This window comes from Quercus robur, chromosome 7 (assembly GCF_932294415.1).
Source record: "Quercus robur chromosome 7, dhQueRobu3.1, whole genome shotgun sequence".
In the NCBI taxonomy this organism is placed as follows: Eukaryota; Viridiplantae; Streptophyta; class Magnoliopsida; order Fagales; family Fagaceae; genus Quercus; species Quercus robur.
In genome coordinates this window covers 28918066-28942759 of record NC_065540.1, presented here as the reverse complement: position 1 = coordinate 28942759, position 24694 = coordinate 28918066, and the positions used below count along the sequence as shown (strand labels likewise).

At 36.2% G+C, this 24694-nt stretch overlaps 2 protein-coding genes across 8 annotated transcripts; both read left to right on the top strand.

Annotated features, from left to right (window-relative positions):
- The first annotated feature begins 9668 nt into the window (after nt 1–9668).
- On the top strand, nt 9669–10692 carry LOC126693038 (NADPH-dependent aldehyde reductase-like protein, chloroplastic). Its single transcript, XM_050388902.1, has one exon. It carries the CDS (start codon nt 9793–9795, stop codon nt 10597–10599), a length of 807 nt encoding a protein of 268 aa, XP_050244859.1. The 5' UTR covers nt 9669–9792; the 3' UTR covers nt 10600–10692.
- A 5110-nt stretch (nt 10693–15802) lies between these two features.
- Nucleotides 15803–23504, top strand: LOC126693037 (pentatricopeptide repeat-containing protein At4g13650-like). 7 transcript variants are annotated; one of them, XM_050388896.1, is made up of 6 exons: nt 15803–16110; nt 16248–19464; nt 19983–20177; nt 20529–20635; nt 20861–20937; nt 22826–23504. In XM_050388896.1, the coding sequence occupies exons 1-2, from the start codon at nt 15985–15987 to the stop codon at nt 19344–19346; spliced, it is 3225 nt and encodes a 1074-aa protein (XP_050244853.1). In that variant the 5' UTR covers nt 15803–15984; the 3' UTR covers nt 19347–19464; nt 19983–20177; nt 20529–20635; nt 20861–20937; nt 22826–23504. The 7 variants fall into 7 exon arrangements, with proteins under 7 accessions (XP_050244853.1, XP_050244854.1, XP_050244858.1 ...); XM_050388897.1 differs by lacking the exon at nt 19983–20177; XM_050388901.1 differs by having other exon boundaries at nt 19983–20635; nt 20878–20937; nt 22883–23504.
- The last annotated feature ends 1190 nt before the right edge of the window (nt 23505–24694 follow it).

Below are 24694 nucleotides of genomic sequence, written 5' to 3'. Positions count from 1 at the left end.
CCCCTGAATGAAGAAGTATCTACCCTTCCAGTTCCTGTTGGAATCGAGCATGTCAGACATGAGTCTTAACACTTTCTTCTGTGCAGCAAAGTGGCATATTCCTTGGGATGAGACGATATGCTAGGGTCGGTAGCAGTAAAAGAACTCGTCCAATGAAAGTTGACGGTTCCCACCACTCAGACGACCCCATAAAATCTCAGCTCCTATAAAGATTTTCTAAGTGTTTGGAGTGATTTGGTTGACGAATAATCCAAGGAAATTAGCCAACTAACAGTGCAATGCTGTCAGTGACAGTCTTAATCCTACTGCGAACATGGTATCATACATTTTGTATTCAATATGAACTATGGTTAATATATCAATACTACAATTCGGCCCCCTCAAGTAAAATTTTCTGGCTACGCCCTTGTTTGTGTGTGTACTGTGGGTTAATTAATAGTGTTGAACCAGTAAGTAATTTCCCCCTTTCCCATGTAGTATAAATTTTCCCAAAAATAAAATAATCAAGATTTCTATCATCTTAATCTACCCATACATGAGAACTTCATGGATATCCTTTAAAGGGGGAAAAGGACTCCAAAAATTCTACTGCAATCTTTTCAAATACAACTAAATTTTAATTATGTTTTGTTATAAATTTTTCCTGTATATAATGTAGGTCAACTCATCACTAATAGTGGAAGGATTTGTTGTAAGTTAAATAGGATTTCTAAGTCTTGTTCAGCTTTTTGGGTAAGTTTGGTTTGAGCCACAAACCAGAAATTTTTAAGGCCTTTTGTCTGGCATTTGGCTTAAAAATTTCAAGAGCTCTTTCTCGAAATTAATATTTGGTTCTATTCAAAGCTGTTTGAGTTGACTGGTACCAAAATATCTAGCTAACATAGATACTAGAATTGTCAATGTTCTTGCTGGTATGAGAATGAGTTTGCATATGTCTATGAAAAGATGGTGGTCCAAGTGAGAATTACTGTTGTAATCACATTTCAATTGCATGTATAAGGTTTTTGAATGAATAAAATGAAAATATCAGTAATAAAGAAGATCCCAGTAAAGTTTATCAGGAATTTGTGTTATAGCGCAAGACCAAAATATTAGTTAAACCCCCTTTAAAGTAAGATTTTGTGCATGAAAATCCCCCCCCCCCCCCCCCCCGGCCACAGAGACTTTTCATTAATTTGAATTTTTAGGGGCATAGAAACTTTATGATGAATATTTTATACATGGTTATTGTGTATATGAGAGCTTTTGGAGCATACAAAGCCTTATAGAGTAAGTCATTTCGTTATTGTAGTAGCATTTTTTTTTTTGGTCTACGTTGAGCATCTGTACTGCTCAAAAATTTCCATTTAAATGGTTGTACTAATTAGATACCTTTTTGGATTGATCCATTTGTTCAATGGTTGGACTTATTACGTCCCCCACTCATTCTCAATAAAGTTATCCATAATAATAATAATTAGTTGCCAACCCGTGCGATGCATGGGAAAGCTATTGGGTATAAAGATGTAAATTATTCATTTTCTCTTCCTCTTTGATTGTACATTAGGATTCCAATCTTATAGTTTCTTATCCTTGATATGAAATATATGAAACATTAATTTACATAATAAAAAATAGATCAATTTAGTTTAGAAAAAAAAAAAATATATATATATATATATATATTTCTATTTAAATATAGATTTGCAACACATGCAATAACTCTAAAATTGAAACCTAATCACTTAATTTCAATTTCAAATTCATCATGAATTATGAAATTCGTATCTTGAATATTCGACCATATATGAACATGACTTTGAATGCATCTACAATTTGAAAGAAGTATCACTTTGTCTTACCAACAAAGATTATTCACTCCTCTAAGTCTTGCTTTATCAATCGGCCTAAACTAAAATAAAATAAAAATTTTATATATATATATATATATATATTTATATAAAGGCCTTCAAAAAAAAAAAAAAAAAAAAAAAACATTACTTACTTATAGCCCTACACAGCCAACTTGAAGATTCAAGACAAAATGACATTAACAAAACCTTACCAGTTGGAGCGAATGCTTCAAATCCTTAAAAGAATATTACTCTTGGTTCTTGAAATATATATAGATAGATAGATTATTGAGTATTGAGTGTATGAGTTCTATTCCACTTAAAATTGTTTACCTAAGCATGATTTTAAGTAAAAGACTAAAAATTCCACCATTACTTGTAAACACAAAATAAGCAAAGTTATCTTGGTTCTTGAAATATATATATATATATATATATATATATAAAGGTTCATAGGGACAGAAACCTTAAGATTTGGCAGAACCTCCTCCCTCAATTAGAAGAAGTTCACGGCACGAAGTCAGACCAAAAAATAAAATGTCCTTTATATATATATTTCTCTAACACGCGCACCTCATCTATGATGCTAGAGCTGAGTAGTATAGTTAACATGTGTTGTGACGATCCACTCACAGTCAAGACCTATCACTTGTGACAAACTTATAACAAAAAAAATTTGATGCAGTGTGAGCGTGACTCTCTCCGTCTACCTTTTCTGAAATTCGACTGACTACTGACTATTTTGATAGAGTGATAGAACACACTAATCAATTTATACTGACTTAGGTTAAAAGAGTCCAGCTAGTTCAACTGGTAAAGTCTCTAATGGTTGAATAAGAGATCTAGGGTTCAATCCCCGCCTACACCAAAAACTGATTGGTGTCTTGGTTTGATGAGAAAGAGCTATCATCAGGAGCGGACGCCATAGGTTGAAACTCTCTCTAAAAAAAAAAAAGGGTTAAAAGAGTCCTATCATATTACTACTACCTTTTTTTTTTTTTTTTTTTTATTTAATTCAAGTCTATCAGGATTTGGGAATTCGAGTCCTATATTGACTTAGTCTTAGAATTTCTGTTTTTTTTTTTTTTTTTTTAAATTATTTAAATAATACTAATGTGTAAAAATGTGGGAGAAGTCAAAGCTTCAGTTTTATATATATAACGCACGAAAAACTATTGTGTTTGGAGATTTAAACAATTCTATGTTTCTTCCTCTTTAATTCTACATTAGGACCTCAATCTCAAAAATTCCTATCCTTCATAGGAAACATTAAATTAGTGAATGGAAAATATCAATCAAATTAAATTAAAATTAAAATAGGATTCCAATCCATAACATCTTGTTCAAGGGCCTTTTTTGGTTGCCCAGCCATGTATGGTCCATTGGAGGGATGACCTTACTAGGCCCAGGTTCTTTTTGGGGAGTTGCCTCTGGAACTTAACATTGGGCCACGTGGTCCAATGGCTACCGGCATATTTTTAAGCTTACAAAATCATTAAAGCTAAAGTCTAAGAATCACGATAATGGTCGAATAAATATACAATATGCGTTTGATATGATAGCTTTGATTAGTAGTTGTAATAACAGTTGAAATAAAGTAGTATTTATTTAAAGGTAAAGTAATCATGTACTCAATGATGTAAATTTAAAGATATGGAAGCAAAGTCACTTATCTTTGTATTGTTTATAGCTCCAGTTGTGTAGCATCAATGAGCTGATAGGATTCCAACAAAATGCCAGCGGTAAAGGCTAGTTAAGCTTGCCCTTCTTATCATGCATTTAAATGAGTTTAAGCCTTGGTTAATTGTTGTAATAGTAGTTGGAATAAAGTAATATGTATTTAAATGTGAAGTAATCATGTACTCAGTAATGTAAATTTGAAGATATGGAAGCAAAGTCACTTATCTTCGTATGGTTTATAGCCCTAGTAGTATAATATCAGTGAGCTGACAGGATTCCAACAGAATGACTCCAACGGTAGAGAGGCAGTTTGCCATGATGACTTCAAGATTGAAGGGGAAAAAATGGGTGCAACTAGAGGGAGAGTGAGTATGCCCAGCTGTGCGTAGGGGCTGGTTAAGCTTGCCCTTCTTATTATGCACTTAAATGAGTTTTCCCCTTGACAATGCTCTTTTAGTTGTTGTGAAGTTATGAATAGTGTTGCCTTCCATGAGAAGGGCTTTTGTATGGAGTTCTTGTGCCTTCTAAGAGAAAAACCTTATGTAAGATGGATTTGTGTCTTCCATAAGAAGGGCTTTGATATGAGATCTTGGTGCCTTCTAGGAGAAGGGTTTTAGTATTATAAGTTTATGCCTTCCATGAGAAGGGCTTTTAGTATGAATGTTTGATATCTCTTAAGAAGTGTAGAGATGATAAAATATATAGATGTTTTGTGGGATGTAGTATGTATCATATATGGAAGTATGATAAATATGGTGGTTAAAGATAGTAAAAATATGAGATTATAATTGCTAGAGAAGTTGTAGAGATTGCTTTACAAGAGGAGAGATTTTGTAAGAGAAAAGTATGGAGATGTGTTTAGGTATTTGGAGATAGGAGCAATAAGATAAATGTATTTTTTGGATATGGAGAGTGAGAGAATGAGAATAAGAGAGTCAGGTGTTATAGTGTGTTTAGCAAAACTGCTGGGATTCTCTGTTGGGATGTATGAGGGCTTATGAAGGGCATTTATGAGTCAAAGGCTGAAGAGTTTAGTTCTTAATTTGGAATCTAAAAAAACTTAGAAGTTCAGCACTTCATTAAGATCTTAAGAAGATAATTAGAGGGAGCTAGAATAGGGAAGTTTTATGAAAGAATTGTTCTTCTCCATTGGTGTCCCCCCCCCCCCCCCTCTCCTCTTTGAGGTGTTGATGAAGGGTTCTATTTAGAGCTGAGTTTAATGGGGTATTTTAGCAAAGAATATTAGCCAAAATCTATCTCAACCAGCAATGAATCTTTAGAAAATCCATCCTAAGATTTGGCCAAAAAATGGTATTTTTAGCTTTAAGATGTTCTTGCTATTTTGGGAAAGAGCAGCTGGGGAAAGAGCAGCAGAAAAGGAAGGTATTTTGGCAAGAAAAAGATAGTTACTTTAGTTAGTTTTGGTTTTAGCCAAATGTGGAAAATCAATAATGCTAAGGTTGCTGGGTCAGCTGTTACATCTATTATGAAAAAGCTGTCCCAACTGTCAGGAAAAGCTGTGACAGCTATCATGAGATAGCTGTCACAACTGTCATAAGACAGCTGTTGCTTTGGGCAGAAACAAATGAGGTCAGCTGAGTGATTTCAGACTGCTGGAGAGGACATTCAACATTTATTTCATGGATTTGACTGAAAATGGTAAAATCTCTTTCAATGGTATTTTGCTATTTTGGGTATAGCAGCTGGTTACTAGGATTTCAACATTAAATGAATGATGATATCACTTCCAGTTAGGTGTCAAGTGATGCATACACTGCTGGGGTTATGCTGGAAATGTTTCCTTTTTTGGGTGTTTGTGTTTTTGGTCCAAGGTTCCATTACAACACATTTTTAGCAAGTAATAGAAGGATTGGTTGAAAGTTAATGAAGTTTTAGAGATTTAGTTAAGGCCTCATTGTGTTGTGACATAATCTTGGTGAGCAAAAAGAGTATTTAATGCTCTGCTTTGGTAGTTGGCAGAGAAATATATGGTCTGATTGTGGCAGACAGCAACTGAGTATTAGAGATATCATGAATATTTTGTATATAGTTGGAGATTAAAGATAGCCAATCAGATTAGGCCATGTGTTTGAGTTAGATTTTAGCTGAAAGTAGTAATAAGATTTATGTAGAATAATAAAATGAAGTTTCTAAAATTTGTATAGCAACAGCTGGGGATTGAATAAATAGTTATTTTCTCAACAGTTAAATAGCTAGAGATATTGAGTATTTGTCACATGATGAATATTAAGTTTTAGGAAAATAGCAATGGAGAATTTTATCATCTAAAGTTCTATGTGATAAGAGATGCTTACCATATGTTATCCGCTATACACGGACTCATTAGAGTTCAGGGAGTTGGAGAAGACACGCCAAGCAACATGTCTTTTTTATCAACTTTAAACCGTTGGAGCTTTATTGAACATACCTCTTGGCCCTCCAAACCACAACTCCTAAAGTTTCCCCAAAGAGACTTATGAGCTTGGATCATAAACTGAAGATGAGATGACGTACCTTAGGTTTTGTTGTCATTTTTGTGTAAATATGGGTTCTTGTTGAAGAAGCCGCTCGCCATGAGTGTAAGAGAGGTAATATGGGCCATGAGCTTTGATTCATTGTTTGAGCCCGATCTATATGTTAATGTTGATGATATCATGGGTTATGATTCCAATTGATGAAAAGGAAATGTGGGCCATGAATCCGCCTCTTAAAGTAAAGATCTCATGGATCATGTGAGCCAATCCATGTAGTTGAATGAAATATGAGTTTATTTTGGGTTTTAAATAGATTTACCCAAAAAATCAATAATATGTTGATGTGGCATGGGTTGCCAATGAAGTAGTGCCATGTGGGGCGAAAAAAGAGTCCTCAACACATCTCAATGATCATCGATATAAGCTTGTCAATAGAACATGTTGAGATTATGTTAGAGGATTGGACAGTCTATGAATTAGGCTTGAATATATTTATTATGAAACATCTTTGAATGGTAGAGGAAAATTATAACATTAAACTTAGATTTGGCTTACATGACAATTAGTTAGCAACATCATAGTTAGAAATAAGTCAAATAACCACTAGACATCATTGAAACCATAACAATTCTAAACCAATCAATTAAATAGCTATACAAATTCATTAAGGAAAAAAACCATGTACAAATTGTGAGCAGAAAAAGATAAGATTAATCAAAGAGTACTAACAAAGCATTAATTAAGCAACTTCTCAAATTCCATCTCTAACTCTTTGTTTAATAATTAACAGTGGCTAAATTTCAAAAAACTAAAAATCAGAACCTAGAGTAGAATCACTCACTCACCAAAATCAAAAGCAAAATTCATTACTCAATCTACATGGAGTGTGATTAGTGTACTAATTTTTACATAGGTACATGATTCAAGGCTACAATTTCTTTGTTTATACAGAAATGCATAATGTGCTATTTAAATTTGATTACTAATTTACTTGTAAGCTCTAGACCCTGTTAAGATAAATGCCTTTGATCTACAGCTCATGTTGCCTCTAGAGATCATGTTGCAAATCAAAATTCCAATTCAAATGCTTCTACAACTTTCAGATAAACTTGTAGTGGATTCGGTTCCAACTATTGTATTTTATTTAAATTCAAATGTCTCATCATTATGTTTTATCCCTAGCTTCTATCTAATAATCTAATTTTGTTTATATATAATTTCAATACAACTCATAGGTTGGTAATTTAGCCAACACCAATTATTTGGATTTTGATTCAACCAACTATTCTTTGAAAGTAAACGGGTGTACAAATCATCTCCTTCACCACTACTAGCCCAAATTTGGTTGGTTTTATTTTATTAATAGTCTCTTAGATGTTGAGTCGCTCCACCATAATTTTGTGGTGCCTTGCTTGACATATGACCCCATCTTCACATATCCACAATTCTTTTCAATATACATTCAAAAACACTAACAATAGTAGCACTACCTATAAATCCCAAATTTCCAATAAAAAACTTCCTAATAGGCCAAAAAATCAAGTTTATAAGAGGTAGCCACATGAATCTAGATAAAAGTCCACAAAATTAATGCCAAAACAAACATAAAAAAAAAAAAGAAAAAAAAGAAAAAAAAAAAGCAGCACTACCAATACCAATTATATGCCAATAAAACCAGTAAAAGAACTGATAGAAATTGGATACAGAGCATCTCACCTGTGTAAACTGGGGTTAGAGTTTGAAGCATTGGTAACTGGGCCTGCTTGTTATGACAATGGAGATCTTGTGATGGCTTTGATGGGTAACGGCAGCTATGGCTCTGTCATGGGTGTCTGTCCTCTCTGTGTGCCTTTGAGTAGACTTTCGCGTTTGGAATGTATTTTCAGAAACTATCGGGGATATAGAGAGAAGAAGAGCTTAGAGAGGTAGAGAGAATGGTTGGTTTTAGAGAGTCTGTCACGTTATCATGATATGCTGCAGCAAGAGCTTGATCTTCAATAGTCAGCTTGGCATGCAACACCCTGCCTTTGGTCTCCGTATATTTGTTAATGATGGCAGGATCATTCTGGAGTGATGATATGCTACATTTGAAGAGACTGAGAACAGAGGGAGAGCAGTTCTTAAATAGGAGAGAGTAGAGACGGTTGAAGAGTGTTATTGTAGAGTCCTAAATGTGAGTCTCTCTTAATCTTAGTTTTGTTTTTTGTTTGTTTTGTTTTATTATTATTATTATTATTATATTAAGATAAGTATCCAGTTTTGTTTTTGAGTGAAATAGAGTTTTTATTTTTATTATTTATTTTTTAAATATTGTACTGACGTAAAAAATTATGAGAGTTTTAAAAGTTTCGGTTATATAATAATAATAATAATAATAATAATAATAATAGAAACATAATAGAATTATGTAAAGAGACATCTAGGTACCTCTCAATTTCTGAAAAAGGTTTTAGGGATCTACATCTTCCAATTTACATCATGTGGCTGAACAATCTAATATATTGATAATTTATAGCTGACCCCAAATTTTGAGACTAAAGCTTTGTAGTTGTTGTGATATTTAGAAAGTGCAAATATTCTTGAGAGTGAGTAGATAACTTGGATTGAGAGCAAAGAGCAAATCTTTCAAGATGTACTTCTGGAACATTTTTAAATAAACCTTTTAAAAAAAAATTATTGGATAACTTTTTATCATTTATTCTATTTTTCTATTTTTAAATTAATATTAGAAAAGTCTTTGAATATGCATAAAGTTGCTAAATAACCATTTGCATTATGTTTAAAATATATTTTATTAAAAAAAAAAAAAAAAAAGCGCCTTGCATGTGCCTCTCCAACTAGTTTACTTCTAATATTAACAACCTTATAAACTAAACTAAAAAAAAAAAAAAAAAAATTGTGGATGTGAGTAAGTGTGATAATATATAGAGTAAATTACAACTTACTTACTTGTGGTTTGGCTAAAAATTAAGTTGCGTACATGTGGTTTAAAATTTAACATTTTATCCACCTGAGATTTGACCGAAATTTAAGTTGCTTATTTGTGATTTAAAATCTCATGATATAAGTGTTCTATTTGATTTTTTTTTTTTTTTTATCTTATTTGATCTTGTATTTTTATGTTTTTTGTGTTTTTAAAGGATAAAAACATAAAAATGAAGTAAAATCATATATTTAACCATATTTTTAATAAATATAGGTTAAAGAATTAAACCAAACTAACTTCAAATTGGTGAAATACCAAACTTTAAACTATAAATAAGTAACTTAAAGTTTGGCTAAATCATAGACGGATAAGTTGTGATTTTTCCTGATACATATTTCTCCTTTCAATCCCACTTTCATTAGTTGTGCTTTTTCTTTTCTTTTCTTTTTTGATACATTCTTATCTTTTCTTAATTAATTTCTATTTCTATATATTTGGTATGGAAAGGTCAGGCTTTTTATTGCAGCGATTAAATAAAACTGATCAGTGGACATGACAACATGTACACGAAAGTGTGACACGTATTGCCGACTTGCCGTAGTGAGTACGTTATACTTTATTTAAATTATTTATCTGAGTATGTAAGAAAGCCATTACAAATCTTACGTATGCGATGACGTATCTCTTTCTGAATATTTCCATTGTTCAGATCTCAATGGAGCCAGTCAAAATATAAGCTTTCCTTTATAATAATTCAACTATAAAAACAACCATACAGATCCAATAATTAATCACCCATCAGGCCATCGCAATCAGACCTATATTTTCGTTTCGTAGTATTCACACCACTCACTGAAATAATCTGATCAATAATTCAGATATGGCTGAAGCTGAACACAGTTCCTCATCATCTCCTCGACTTGACGGCCGAGTAGCAATCATAACCGGTGCCTCACGTGGTCTTGGCCGTGCTATAGCCATCCATCTCCACTCCCTTGGTGCAAGGGTTGTGCTAAATTATGCTTCAAGCTCAACGCAAGCAGATCTTCTAGCAAATGAGCTCAATGCTACCTCAACCAACCTTTCACAACCTCAAGCAATTGCAGTTCGAGCAGATGTTTCAGACCCAGATCAGATCAAGCTACTCTTTGATAAAGCTGAACAAGAATTTGGTTCAGGAATCCATATCCTTGTAAACAGTGCTGGAGTGCTTGATCCAAAGTACCCAAGTTTGGGGAATACCACAGTGGAGGATTGGGATACAACATTTAATATTAACACAAAAGGTTCATTTCTGTGTTGTAGGGAAGCTGTGAATCGATTGAAACGTGGAGGTGGTGGAAGAATCATCATGATATCAACCTCAATAGTTGGAGGACTTCTACCAGGGTATGCATCTTATGCAGCCTCTAAAGCAGCCGTAGAGACAATGACAAAGATAGTGGCTAAGGAGCTCAAGGGTACTGGAATTACTGCCAATTGTGTTGCACCAGGGCCTATTGCGACTGAAATGTTTTTTGCTGGTAAAACTGAGGAAACAGTCAACAGGATTGTGGATGCTTGTCCTCTAGGCCGACTTGGAGAGCCCAAGGATATAACTCAGCTTGTTGGGTTTTTAGCTAGTGATGCTGGGGAGTGGATTAATGGTCAGGTCATTAGGGCCAATGGTGGATTTGTTATTGTTTAAACACACAATTTCTCTCCACCCTTCAATTCATTGCTCTTGTCCTGCTTTTCTTTTCTTTAATTTCTATATATTAATTGCACCTGCTTCGTTTCTCTTTTTTGCTCTATATATGTATATATTTGATCTTCATTTCATTTCTCATTTTGCTCGATATATTATCAAAAAATTAGCAATGAACTTTGTATTCATTTTTCATTGGTATGGGGAAGGCAAGTAAGACTTGCAAAGCGTATTAAACAAACTTTGATTAGTGGACATCATTGATCAACATGTCCACGACGGTTGATATTAAAAGTGTGACCGTGTTGTTGTATTGCGTGATTATTTAAAATATTTATCTGGTGCATGACATTAATTTATTTTGACGACTACAAGTCTAATTATAATATAAACTTTGACCAGTTTCCTGTAATTTTTAAATCTAAAAAGTCAGTGGTCAACAGCACAATAAACTAGCGGCCCAAAGCCGAAGGCAAAAACAAAAGACATAAGAACAAACAAAATTACTTAAGGCCTCTTTGAGCGCACTAAGCTATAGAAACACAACGAGGAGGATTCCATAAAAAAAAAAAAAAAAAAAAAAAAAAAAAAAAAAAAAAAAAAAAAAAAAAACTGAGAATTTACCCACTTAGCAAGCGTGCGAGCAGCCACATTCCCCTGCCTATTCATCATAGAAAGCTAAATTTTGATCTCGCCGCAATCTATATCAAGGCTTTCATATCATCAATTAATTAAGAATATTCTCAATTTAGAGTTGTACGTGAACCAATCAGAAAAATGGATGATAGTGATTTCCATTTATTGCTATTTACCGTTTGGATATTCACTGATCAGTCTACAGTATTGTTTAGTCTACCATATAAATTTTACATGATTACTGGAATGCAAACTAATAATTTTCCTTACTATTTTTTATCTTAATTTCATCAATGCTTAGTAAAACTGATCACCAAACCTAGCCACCACTAAAATATCCAAAATATAAACCACTATAAATCTATAATTGAAATTCAATATCCAAGTATCCAACACGAATGGAATTATAAATGTAAAACAAATTAATTGGCCCACTTGTGGACATTCCTAGCTGTGGAATATAATAATTTCATTGTTGTAGTTAGAAAAATATACTACAAACAACGAAATTAGATGACATAACTAACATGAAAATGGAATCAAACATGAAGGGTTAAAATGAAAATTTTGAAAATTAAAAAACCAAAATGAAAACTGTAGGGACACGATTTTTAACGACCCAAGAATGATATTGAGTTCGTGTGTAATTGGCCCAAACAATATAATTTGTAGAGAGTGGACTTAAAAGGCTTGCCCTTGGTCGCTGGGCAAGGGTCTGGTTCTGATTTAATGGGAGCTTATACAAAGGTAGGTTTGGCCTGAATAGCTAAGCCTTACATCAATGTGGCTTGAAGGGTTTGGCTCCTCGGACTTAGTCCGAGGAGCATCACATTCTCACCATTCTTTTTTTTTTTTTTTAGGATCCCCCTCCTCTCTCAACTCTCTTTCCCTTTTATACTAGTGTTTCCTTCCCGTTCTCCATCTACGTGTCAGTTTTTCCTTTTTGGGCGTAATGACTCGTCCTATCAATCCATACATCAGAGTGGTTGGGGGTGGTTGGGAAAAGTTAAATAGCAAGATCTGCAGTATGGGCTTGTTAAACGCAGGGCTCCACATTACGGTGTTGGCAGCTTTCTTTCTTGTACTGTTCTTGTACTGAGTTTGTCATTTTCTTCAGGCGTTTTGTGAGGTGTTGAGCGTGAGATCGTCCTCGGCCACATCCTTGGGCTTTCAAGGAGCTTTCATTGTGCGTCCTCGGCAGTAGGGCTCCTCGGCCTAGGTTTTGGGCCCTTAACACAAAGTGGGCTGGGACCTCAGATTTCGGGCCCCACAATAGCCCCTCAAAATCCTGCTACCCGATTTTTTAGTTGGGGAGGAGGGTTTTGGTTATGTTGGGCCCATATCATGGCTCACTCAAATTCTGTACTCTACTAATATTTGTGTTTTTCCATTTACATGTGGGACGTGCCGAATTAAAAAGCATTCCTTTATTCATTCACGTGGAGTCCTTTGACGTGTCAGTATTCGAGGCGCGCCTTCACGAGGATCTTCAGATCCTACGGCTGCGGATGATGTTGGAAATTGAGCCAAGTCTGCCTTGTCCATAGCATTCCTTGGAAAGCTGCACGAATTAAATGCTACCACCTTACCTTTTATATAAGTAGGATAGGAGGTTATTCTCCTTACATACAAACCCTTCGGCTCTCTTCAAAATCATAATCCTTCAGCTATAATCACAGTTTTCATATTCAGTGTTATCCGCCCTTTGTGCAACATATTTGAGGCACGGGCAGGGGTAAAGGAACTACATCCGCCACAGAGGCGCCGGGTCCTTCCGAGACTCAAGGTGATGTGGTCTGGACAGAGGAGGCACAGATTCAAGATCATCTTCCGTCTTGACAAGGGGGAAATGGTATTTCTCCCTCTTTCAGTCAAAATCCGAAGCAGGTACTGGTCGCACCAGATTCTTGGTGCGTCAGGAGTAAGGTTTTCCGCCATCAGTACTGTCTGCTCTATCGCAGGCGTGGTTACCTGGAGGCTCATCAACTTCCGGCTCCCTGCACCTTTTCTTCAACGGTGCTGGCCTCAAGTTGGGCTCTCTGCACCTTTTCTTCGGCTTTTTCTTCACTCCCCTGTATCTTTTCTTTTCGCTTATGTAGTTAGTTTCAGTATGAGCTTATTTAAGCTCTTTCATTGTACGCTGTACTGTTTCTTTGTCTTAATAAGAAATGGATTTGTTTCCTTTTAAATATTTCTTTTTCTTTTTCTGCAACAACTGTGAATGGGATACCACATTGATAATTTCCTTTAATGATACTTAGAGCAAGAAACCTTGAAACAGAATCCTATTAATTCGAACTTATCGACATTATCAAGTATAATAATGCTAACTCACAGTAGATTAAACTCATAAAACTAACTGAGATAACAGCTGAGTGCTTTGCAATGTGGGCAAGGCGACCGTCCGAGAACAATGAACTCTAAATAAACCATCCGAGAGGGTTGCCGAGCAGTGAGGGACATTGGCCGTGTTTTTGATGATACCTGACCCTATGACAGTCGCATCAGTTCCCTTAGTATTGAGGATCCGAGGGTAGATTCTAAGTGCCACATAACGTCCAGGTTGTGCCCCAAAACTTGTATTTCTTCTTCTAAGTAGTTGGTTTCCCCATAAGCTTGAGTCTGAGGACCATACAAGGTCTCGGTTCTGTCCAAAACTTGTAGTTTTTCTTTTAAGTAGTTGGTTTCCCCATAGGCTTGAGTCCGAGGACCATACAAGGCCTTGGTTCTGTCCAAAACTTGTATTTTTTCTTTTAAGTAGTTGGTTTCCCGATAGGCTTGAGTCCGAGGACCATACAAGGCCTTGGTTCTGTCCAAAACTTGTATTTTTTCTTTTAAGTAGTTGGTTTCCCCATAGGCTTGAGTCTGAGGATTATACAAGGCATTGGTTCTGTCTAAAACTTGTATTTTTTCTTTTAAGTAGTTGGTTTCCCCATAGGCTTGAGTCCGAGGACCATACAAGGCCTTGGTTCTGTCCAAAACTTGTATTTTCTCTTTTAAGTAGTTGGTTTCCCCATAGGCTTGAGTCCGAGGACCATACAAGGCCTTGGTTTTGTCCAAAACTTGTATTTTTTCTTTTAAGTAGTTGGTTTCCCCATAGGCTTGAGTCCGAGGACCATACAAGGCCTTGGTTCTGTCCAAAACTTGTATTTTTTCTTTTAAGTAGTTGGTTTCCCCATAGGCTTGAGTCCGAGGACCATACAAGGCCTTGGTTCTGTCCAAAACTTGTAGTTTTTCTTTTAAGTAGTTGGCTTCCCCATAGACTTGAGTCCGAGGACCATACAAGACCTTGATTCTGTCCAAAACTTGTATTGTTTATTTATTCGCTTATTTTTCAAAGGTTATCCCCTCGACCAAAGTGGGGAGAGTTAGCCTGATGTTAAAAGCTCCTAAAGCTGCCCATGCCATCGGCACCGTGAGGCATAGCCCCTAGCGGAAATTTATGTCGGAGCAATGATAGCACGTCGCCGGAAATGTAGGGGACTTTGCAGACCTTTGCTTGATAGAGGCTTGACTCCACCACCACCTGCACCAATGCGCAAGCCTTCCCACAGACGGCGCCAATTGTAGGGACACGATTTTTAACGACCCAAGAATGATATTGAGTTCGTGTGTAATTAGTGGGCTTGAAAGGCTTGCCCTTGGTTGCTGGGCAAGAGTCTGGTTCTGATTTAATGGAAGCTTATACAAAGGTAGGTTTGGCCTGAATAGCTAAGCCTTACATCGATGTGGCTTGAAGGGTTTGGCTCCTCGGACTTAGTCCGAGGAGCATCACATTCTCACCATTCTTTTTTTTTTTTTTTAGGATCCCCCTCCTCTCTTAGCTCTCTTTCCCTTTTATACTAGTGTTTCCTTCCCGTTCTCCATCTACGTGTCAGTTTTTCCTTTTTGGGCATAATGACTCGTCCTATCAATCCATACATCAGAGTGGTTGGGGGTGGTTGGGAAAAGTTAAATAGCAAGATCTGCAGTATGGGCTTGTCAGACGCAGGGCTCCACATTACGGTGTTGACAGCTTTCTTTCTTGTACTGCTCTTGTACTGAGTTTGTCCTTTTCTTCAGGCGTTTTGTGAGGTGTTGAACGTGAGATCATCCTCGGCCACATCCTTGGGCTTTCAAGGAGCTTTCATTGCGCGTCCTCGACAGTAGGGCTCCTCGGCCTGGGTTTTGGGCCCTTAACACAAAGTGGGCTGGGACCTCAGATTTCGAGCCCCACAAAAACAATTCCAAATTTTAATGACAAAAAGTATTATTCTTTATGAATTGTCAAAAAAATATGTTTTTTTCTTTAAAAAGATATTTACAGTATTAACATTAATTTCAACTTTCAATCCAAAATCCTAATATCTTTTTTTTTTTTTTTCACCATTTACTTTTTATCATCAGATTAAAATACTAATTAATTTTTAGTATAGATAGAGATTAAATTCCAAATATTTTATACAGATATAAAATATTTTACTAATTAAATTAACTGAAGTCTACCGCTGCTTACTTTCTTAATAAAAGAAGAATTTCCCTTTTTTTTCCTTTTTTTTTTTTTTTTCAATGGTTATTGCTTATTTATTTTCCTTTGTACTAAACCAAGTACCCGCGGCCACCCCAACAGTTTAAGTTAAACGTAGATTTTGCGTGTTCTTCTTGTACGGTTGAACTGGTGGTTGTAGCCATGAATGCTAAGAGAGAGTTAAGTTAGATAGACGCTGCAGTGCAGTGGATGAGTGATTCTAATCCAACAAGAAATCCTCCATGTCCATGTTTCTTCTCACACCACTTTCCTTCTCGTATTCCTTATTCCATCACTTCCCGCGTGCATTCAAATACCCCACCACTCTCAATCTCAATCTCAAACGCACTTCTTCAAAGTTCAATAAGGTAACACCTTGACTTCACCCCATATATATATATATATATATATATATATATTGCTTCTAATCTATTTTATATCTCTCATTCCTGGTTTTGCCTTTTCTTATATATATATATATACACACACACACAAATTGTTGCAGTATGTTCGTGGGAATGTCAGTAGAAAGAATTTAGCTAGTTTTAGCAACACTGCCGTATCTCATGTGTTCGACGAATTTCCACAACAACAAACTTATGGGAGCTCGGAGGGAATTGATCTTCTTCATATCATGGAAACGCGTGGAATTCGTGCCAATGTTCAGACCTATCTATGGCTTTTAGATGGCTGTTACAATTCTGGGTCTTTATTAAGTGCTCAGAAGCTTCATGGAAAGATTTTGAAGTCGGGTTTTGATTTGGAAAACGTTTTGTGTGACCGAATTATTGATATTTACATGGGGTGCGGTGATTTAGATGGTGCAGTTAAGGTTTTTGATGAAATGTGTGACAGAAGTGTGTCTTCATGGAATAAAATTATTAATGGGTTTGTGGTGAACAAGTTGAGTGGTCGGGTATTGGGTCTCTTTCAACGAATGACAGCCGAGAATGTGATTCCGGATGAAATGACATTTGCTGGAGTCTTAAGGGCATGTGGTGGCGGTAATGTTGTTTTCCAGTATGTGCATCAGATTCATGCTAGGATTACTTATCATGGTTTTGGTGCTAGTACGCGTGTATGTAATCCATTGATTGATTTGTATTCAAAAAATGGGTTTATAGATTCTGCTAAAAAGATCTTTGATAGATTATGTTTGAAGGATAGTGTTTCTTGGGTGGCAATAATGTCAGGCTTATCACAGAATGGACATGAGATAGAATGTATTTCCCTATTCTGCCAGATACAGACATCAGCAACTGCCCCTACTCCTTATATCTTTTCAAGTGTTCTAAGTGCCTGCACCAAGATAGAGTTATTTGAGATGGGCAAGCAGCTTCATGGCCTCGTTTTTAAGGTGGGATTTTCATCAGAAACATATGTGTGCAACGCTCTTGTGACATTGTATTCACGCTCAGGAAACTTTATATCTGCGGAACAGATTTTCAGCACAATGCGAAACAGGGATGAGGTTTCATATAATTCACTCATCTCAGGGCTTGCTCAGCGTGGGTTTAGTGATAGAGCTCTGGAATTGTTTAATAAAATGCAGCTTGATTGCTTGAAACCAGATTGCGTGACAGTTGCAAGTTTGTTGAGTGCATGTGCATCTGTTGGATCTCTTTATATGGGAAGACAGCTCCACTCATATGCAATTAAAAGTGGAATGTCTTCAGATATTATTCTTGAAGGTTCTCTACTGGATCTTTATGTGAAATGCTCAGATATAGATACTGCCAGTGAATTTTTCCTTACAACAGAGACTGAAAATGTGGTCCTATGGAATGTGATGCTAGTCGCTTATGGGCAGTTAAATAATTTGAGTGATTCATTTGAGATATTTAGACAGATGCAGATTGAAGGCATGGTACCCAATCAATTCACTTATCCTAGTATACTGAGGACTTGTACTGCTTTGGGAGCTCTTGATCTAGGAAAGCAGATTCATAGTCAAGTTATAAAGACTGGCTTTCAGCTCAATGTGTATGTCTGCAGTGTGCTTATTGATATGTATGCTAAGCATGGAAAACTTGACACTGCCCTGGGAATCCTCAGAAAACTCACTGAGGAAGATGTTGTCTCTTGGACAGCTATGATTGCAGGCTATGTGCAACATGATATGTTTGCCAAAGCTCTTAAACTTTTTGAAGAAATGCAAAATCGAGGGATCCAATCTGATAATATTGGATTTTCAAGTGCAATCAGTGCAAGTGCCGGTATTCAAGCACTCAATCAAGGACAACAAATTCATGCTCAATCTTGTGTCTGTGGTTACTCAGATGATCTTTCAATTGGTAATGCACTTGCTAGTCTTTATGCTAGATGTGGTAGAATAGAAGAAGCATACTTAGCATTCAAGAAAATTGATGATAAAGATAATATATCATGGAATGCATTGATATCAGGGTTTGCACAGAGTGGGTACTGTGAGGAAGCACTGCAGGTATTTACTCAAATGAAAAAAGCTACAGTAGAATTTGATTTATTCACATTTATCTCTGCAGTTAGTGCAGCTGCCAATATAGCAAATACTAAACAAGGGAAGCAGATCCATGCTATGATTATCAAAACTGGTTATGATTCAGAAATTGAGGTTTCTAATGTTTTAGTCACGTTGTATGCCAAGTGTGGTATCATAGATGATGCCAAAAGAGAGTTTCATGCAATGGCTGAAAAAAATGATGTTTCTTGGAATGCCATGATTACAAGCTATTCTCAACATGGATTTGGTATTGAAGCACTCGATTTTTTCCAGGAGATGAAAGAGCTTGGTGTGATGCCAAACCATGTTACCTTTGTGGGAGTTTTGTCAGCCTGTAGCCATGCAGGTATGGTGAATGAGGGGCTTGGCTACTTTGACTCAATGAGAAAAGAGCATGGCTTAGTGCCTAAACCTGAGCATTACGTATGTGTTGTGGATCTTCTTGGTCGGGCTGGTTTTTTGAGTCATGCAAGGAAATTTATAGAGGATATGCCAATTAAACCTGATGCTCTGATTTGGAGGACCCTCTTAAGTGCTTGTGTAGTTCATAAAAACATGGAAATTGGAGAGTTTGCTGCCTGTCATCTACTAGAATTAGAACCTCAAGACTCAGCCACTTATGTTCTCTTATCAAATATATATGCAGTGACTGGAAAATGGGACTCTAGGGATAGGACAAGGCAAAGGATGAAAAATATGGGTGTGAAGAAAGAGCCTGGCCGTAGCTGGATTGAAATTAAGAACTCAGTTCATGCCTTTTTTGTTGGTGACCGTCTCCACCCACTAGCGGATAAGATATATGAATACTTAGGAGATTTGAATAAACAAGCAGCTAATATTGGTTATGTGCAGGACCGGTATGCCCTTTTGAATGATGTAGAGCAAGGCCATAAGGATCCAACAGTAAATATTCATAGTGAGAAGTTAGCAATTACTTTTGGACTCCTTAGTTTGTCTAATTCAATTCCCATATGTGTGATTAAGAATCTTCGTGTCTGTAATGATTGCCATAATTGGATTAAGTATGTGTCAAAGATTTCAAATCGAGCTATTGTAGTAAGGGATGCATATCGTTTTCATCATTTTGAAGGTGGTACTTGTTCATGTAGAGATTACTGGTAAGTGTGAGATGAGAAAGTATATCAAGAGAAGAGGAGCTTCATTGGAGCCTACAAAATGCATCTATTGTCAATGTAGGATTTGTGCCCTCTACTTAGGTTTCCTTTGCCTGAAGATTTTGGTATGACTCCAACCTCAACCTCTTTTACTATTGCTACTTTGTACATCAATGATTCCATAATTTTTCATCTAGACACCATTTGTTCCTTGCATGTTTGATGCTAAGTTTCTTTTGTCCACTGCAGTCAGCCTTCTTCGGGCTGTCTGTCTTTCTTTTAAGTGTTTCATTGTGACAAATAAGATTTTAAAAATTATCAAATACCTTGAACAATCAAAATACCAGCATTGATTAAAAACTTGGGGTGCTGTGGAAGTTGTTTTTGACGAATTATAAGTACAGGTGTCTAATTCTACTGCCTTGGAACAGAAAACATTGGGAAAGAAAAGAACCGGACTGATAAATTTATGCCACATATCTAGCTTCATCTGCTTCTGTTCAACTATGTTTTCCGTCAGCTATTAAACTTTTATGAGCAAAAAGTAGATGAAATGAAACCCCGTGTGTTTTTTTCAGTAGATATGAATACTGTATACTCACATTTTTTTTTTTTTTTTTCTAATTGATTGTTGCACATTTAGGGAAGTGAACTCTTCTTCAGGGTTATATGGATGGGTTTTGAAGACATTTATATACTTTATTTGCACAACCTCCATGTCAGAGAAAGATTGGAAGGAGTACTTTATTTGCACTGGACCTGATTCAATTCTGGTACCAGTGATTGTGAAACCTGAAGAAGATTGGAGGGGGGCACACAATATTGAGCATGATAATTTGTAACGACTTCTCTCATCAAATTCTGTCTGCATAGTTATGGGCCTGATTGGGATAGTTCTCAAATAACTGTTTTCCACTTTAAAAAAAGTTAAACCATTACCACCAAAAAAAAAAAAAGTGTTTGCCAAGGGGTTTTTAACAAAAACTGTTTTTGGAAGACTTACCTCAGAAAGAACTGTGGAGAAAAAGTTTTCAGAACCCCCATAATGGTGTTTTCGGATTGTTTTTGGAAATTATTCTCAAAAACACAGAGATACACCACCTCATTAATGGAAAACTTATAAATAAATGAAGGGAAAAATATAAATTCGAAACACCTTCTTGTCAATCTAATGATCCCTTCATTTCAGACAAAGAAAGGCATTCGGGCACCCTTGCCTAGCACAGCATCATCCCCTTAGCTTAACCAGCTGCATATTTGGTGGAAATATGCTAGAAAAATCAAAATTTAGTGAAGGTAATGACCTCCTAACCCTTTCCACAAGATTGTTTTTTTTTTTTCCTTCTTCTTCTACTTAATCTTTGGACATTACATGGTGTTGCCACTGGTCTGAGTTTCTCTTTCCATCACTAGTCTCTCCTTTCCTTTGAGTAATCAATATTGCACTTCAGTTTTCTTTTTCTTTTGTTGTGATTTTTTTTCTCTCCATGTTTGGATAATGTGAAAGATCTTTATTTTTAGGGCCATTTTTAAAGCAGGAATGAAGGTCTAATTTTGCCTATCAGTTTTGGTGGATGAAAGAGCATGCCAACCAAAAGGTCAGCTTGCACTTGCTCTCTTTGCTATTCTCAATAAGCAATTTCTAAATTTTCTCCACTATGAAGTTGTTTACACTGAAACTTTTTAGTTTTTGGTACATATTTTATTTTAGGGTAATTATTACCTCTTGTGGTTTATCTCTATCACAATTCAGCTCACAAATTTACAACTTGAGCATGGTTTTGTTTTGCTTTGTTTTGTTTTTCCGATTAAAGTTCTTTGTTCGTTTTGGTCGATTTGTGGTGAATGGGTTTTGTTTGTTTTGCTTCATGGGTTGATTTGTTCTTAGATCACCATTTTGGGTTGCCTTACGATGCCAATTCTAGTGATGGGAACATGGTGGAGGTGGAATGATGTGGTGGGTCTATGGGTTTTGTGTTTTGCAGCGCTTTGACTGGTGAATTTTATTTTGTGTTTGGCTGGGAATTGTATTCTATTTGAATCTAAACTTGATCATATTTGCTGACATGACCTGTTATATTGCTCAGTTGTGATACTGATAAATTAAGGCTGGTGACTTGGCAGAGGACATGCTATGTCACTGAATAATTGTCACATGCATACACTGATACATGTGACAATTACCTTCCTCCCCATATTGAGTGAAAAGGGGTAGAGGCTGGCCTAAAATCCATAAATTCCATCTGGCAGTGAGAGAGAGAGAAAGAACTTCAATGAAAAGCTAAAACCCAAATTCCACCTGATTATGTTCTCCTTGACAAGTGATTATAAAAAAAAATGTTCTCCTTGACAAGAACAAGAAGACTTTACTACTGTGGGAGAAGAGCTGTGCCAGTAATTTCATGGAATAATGATAATTCTTCATGGCAGTTTTTTGGATGTGCAAATTATTGGGTAAGTACTAATTTTTATTTTTTTAAAGGCTTCAAGATATTTTTTGGTGTATGTAGCCACTTTATAGGCATTTTTATATGCCTCCTTTAAGGTAAGGCCTCTAAGGAAAAAAAATAAAACAAATGTGAACTACCTCACATCTTAAGTGAAAGTGATTATATTTGTAAAGTGAATTTCCAGGTTTTAATATTTAGTTGACGGTGGTTATGATTTATGGTTTTTTATGTAGCACCACCGGGGGGTGGTTGGTCTAGTGGTCATGGGCTCACTCCTATAGGTTTGGGAGGTGGAGGTCCCAAGTTTGAATCCCAAGCTCATGCTTACTAGCGTCCCTCGATGGGGCTAGGTGCACAACTATAGTTCATCCAGATTCCTTGCTCCTGTAGACCCAGGCCCAGCATGTAGGGTGTCTCTATAGTCACACCCAGGTGGAAAACGTCAATTCAAGTCCCCCCCCCCCCCCCTCAACTCATTTTTTGATTATCAAAAAAAAAAAAAAAGTTCTTTATGCAACAACAACTCTTTTTTTTTTTTTTTTTTTCCTTTTCTTTTTTTTTACTTATCCAAAAAAAAAAAAACATGGGGTGCAAATATTTGAGTGGTTTGATGATGGGCACATGTGAGCATGGTAAAGTTATGATTCTAGAATTAAGGAAGAATAATGTAAGGTTTGAAAGCACTATTGGGAAGTATCGGAGTAAAGAGTGACTCTATAAGATATGCATTGTAGTGTCTTGGATATTTGCAGTTGGATGCCTACTTATGTGGATGAGATGCGGTAAGGGAAAAGGACTTATGCATCTAACTTAGGACTTTTTAGGATCTGCAGTTAGGGAATGTTTTCCTTGCCTTTGTTAATACTTAATGGTTGTAAAATTATTATGGGTAGAAAATGAGTAAATGTAATGACAATGCCATGTAATGACTATAACAGATTATGACAATGTTTGATAATGTTTAACAACTTGTGTGTTTGTTGGATTATGCAAATCATGATTACCATTGAAAATGTGTTATTTTCTGTACCAACAGCAGCACCTGCCGTGGACTTTACTGACTAACGAGTTATTTGATGACACCTAAACCTAGGTCCCGGAAAGAGAGAGATTTTATTCATCTGCCCTCCACCTAGAGGCAAGTCCAAGATCAGAGAAAAAGAAAACTGTTCTCTTTCAGTCATTGAAAGAAGTGCAGAAATTTGTCAACATGATTACTAGCATCAAGGAGAGCCATCCCTCTCTGGCTCTCCGCATGTCCTTGAAACTATTCATCTGCATCTCTGTTCTTGAAAGTAATCTCCTCTGTAACGCCATCACTTAGGCATGGGAAGAGGTTTGGAGCCCCTTTATCCATTAAAACTGTGAACATTGAAGAGACACTTTCATGATGTTATGGTATGTGATTCTTGGATATTTGCAAAGTAGAGGCTTTATAATATACTTAGTTGTGATGAGTATGTGATGAGCCAGATTCTGTCTACTATGATTATAATGAGAGGTTTTTGAGCCTCTAGCTTAGTGGACACGTCTGGCTCTCCCAGCTGGGAGAGTCCAGGCTCGATCCACATGTATAGTCTTGCTCCTAAAGCAGCCAAAAAAAAAAAAAAAAGATTGTAATGAGAGGAGCAGTGAGTAGGTTTAGCTACCATTGTATTTTGAAAAGTGATTCTAGTGAGAATGTCCACTTGTCATGAGTTGAAAATTGACCATTATACACAGAATGGAATGCTTTCATTATATATTTTTTAAAAGTAAAATGAATATTTATCCGAAGGAAGGATTGCTCAAATGCAAGCATCCTTAGGGTTCGTTTAGTTGCGTGGGTGGAAAAAATAAAATGATAAAAAATGTTGAGGGGATGGAAAATTAGGAGAATAGAAGAAATTTTAGTTTTCTCTCGTGGTGTTTGGTTGGGGGTGGAAAAATAGAAGGATGAAAACTCTTTTGTTTAGTTGAAGAAAATTAAGAGAATGAAAAATGTAGTTTGTATAAATTTACTTTCTTGTACTTACTAAATTAAAAAAAAAGTAATAAATTATAAATTTATTAAAAAAAATTGTGTATGGATGTGCACTTCATTAAAAAAAAAGGCATAAAAATGCAAAAAAAAAAAAAAAAAAAAAAAAAGAGGGAAAAAAACAGATTAAAAAAACATATGTGCATCAGCAAACCTATTTTCACTTCTTTGAGTGTACTCTATGCTAAAGGTCTGAAATTCCAGCTCCAACCTTTGTACCCAAGTTCTGTAGGCTGCTAAGCTTTGTTCCCGTAACGCGAAATCACCTTTCACTTGGGAGACTACAAGATTGGAATCTCCCAACACTCTCATATGTTTCACTCCTATGCTGAGTGCTATAGTCAGTCCGATTAAGTATGTCTCATATTCAGCTGCATTATTAGAGCACGAGAAACCAAACTTGAAAGACAAGGGTATGATGTCCCCATTTTCACAACTTAGTACAATTCCTTCCCCATTTGAAGTTGCTGTAGTCGACCCATAAAACCTCATGGTCCATTTCTTTCCTGGGATCTCTGTTACTGCTACCTCACCAGGGATTTTTTCGCTTAACGAGCCTTCCTCCTTTCCTGGGAACTGAGCTAGCAAATCTGCTATGGCCTGGCTTTTAACAGCCTTGGGAGTTTTGATGCTTATGTCATATTGAGAGAGCAAAACTAGCCATTGTGCTATTCTTCCCGTGAGAAGGGGCTGGTGCAGGAATGCTTTTATGGGGTGGGACTTGGTCACCAAAAGGATTTGGTGAGCTGAGAAGTACCTCTTTAGTCTTTGGGACGCGTAGATGATTACTAGGCAGACTTTCTCTATTCTGGGGTACCTGGTCTCGGTATCCTTGAGTGTTCTACTTACATAGTAAATAGGCTGCTCATTCCCCTAGTCATCTTC

Coding starts and splice junctions, on each gene's coding strand:
- LOC126693037 (XM_050388897.1), top strand. CDS start 15,985: ATGTCCATGTTTCTTCTCACACCACTTTCCTTCTCGTATTCCTTATTC. Junction 16,111..16,247: donor CTTCTTCAAAGTTCAATAAG/GTAACACCTTGA, acceptor AAATTGTTGCAG/TATGTTCGTGGGAATGTCAG.
- LOC126693038 (XM_050388902.1), top strand. CDS start 9,793: ATGGCTGAAGCTGAACACAGTTCCTCATCATCTCCTCGACTTGACGGC.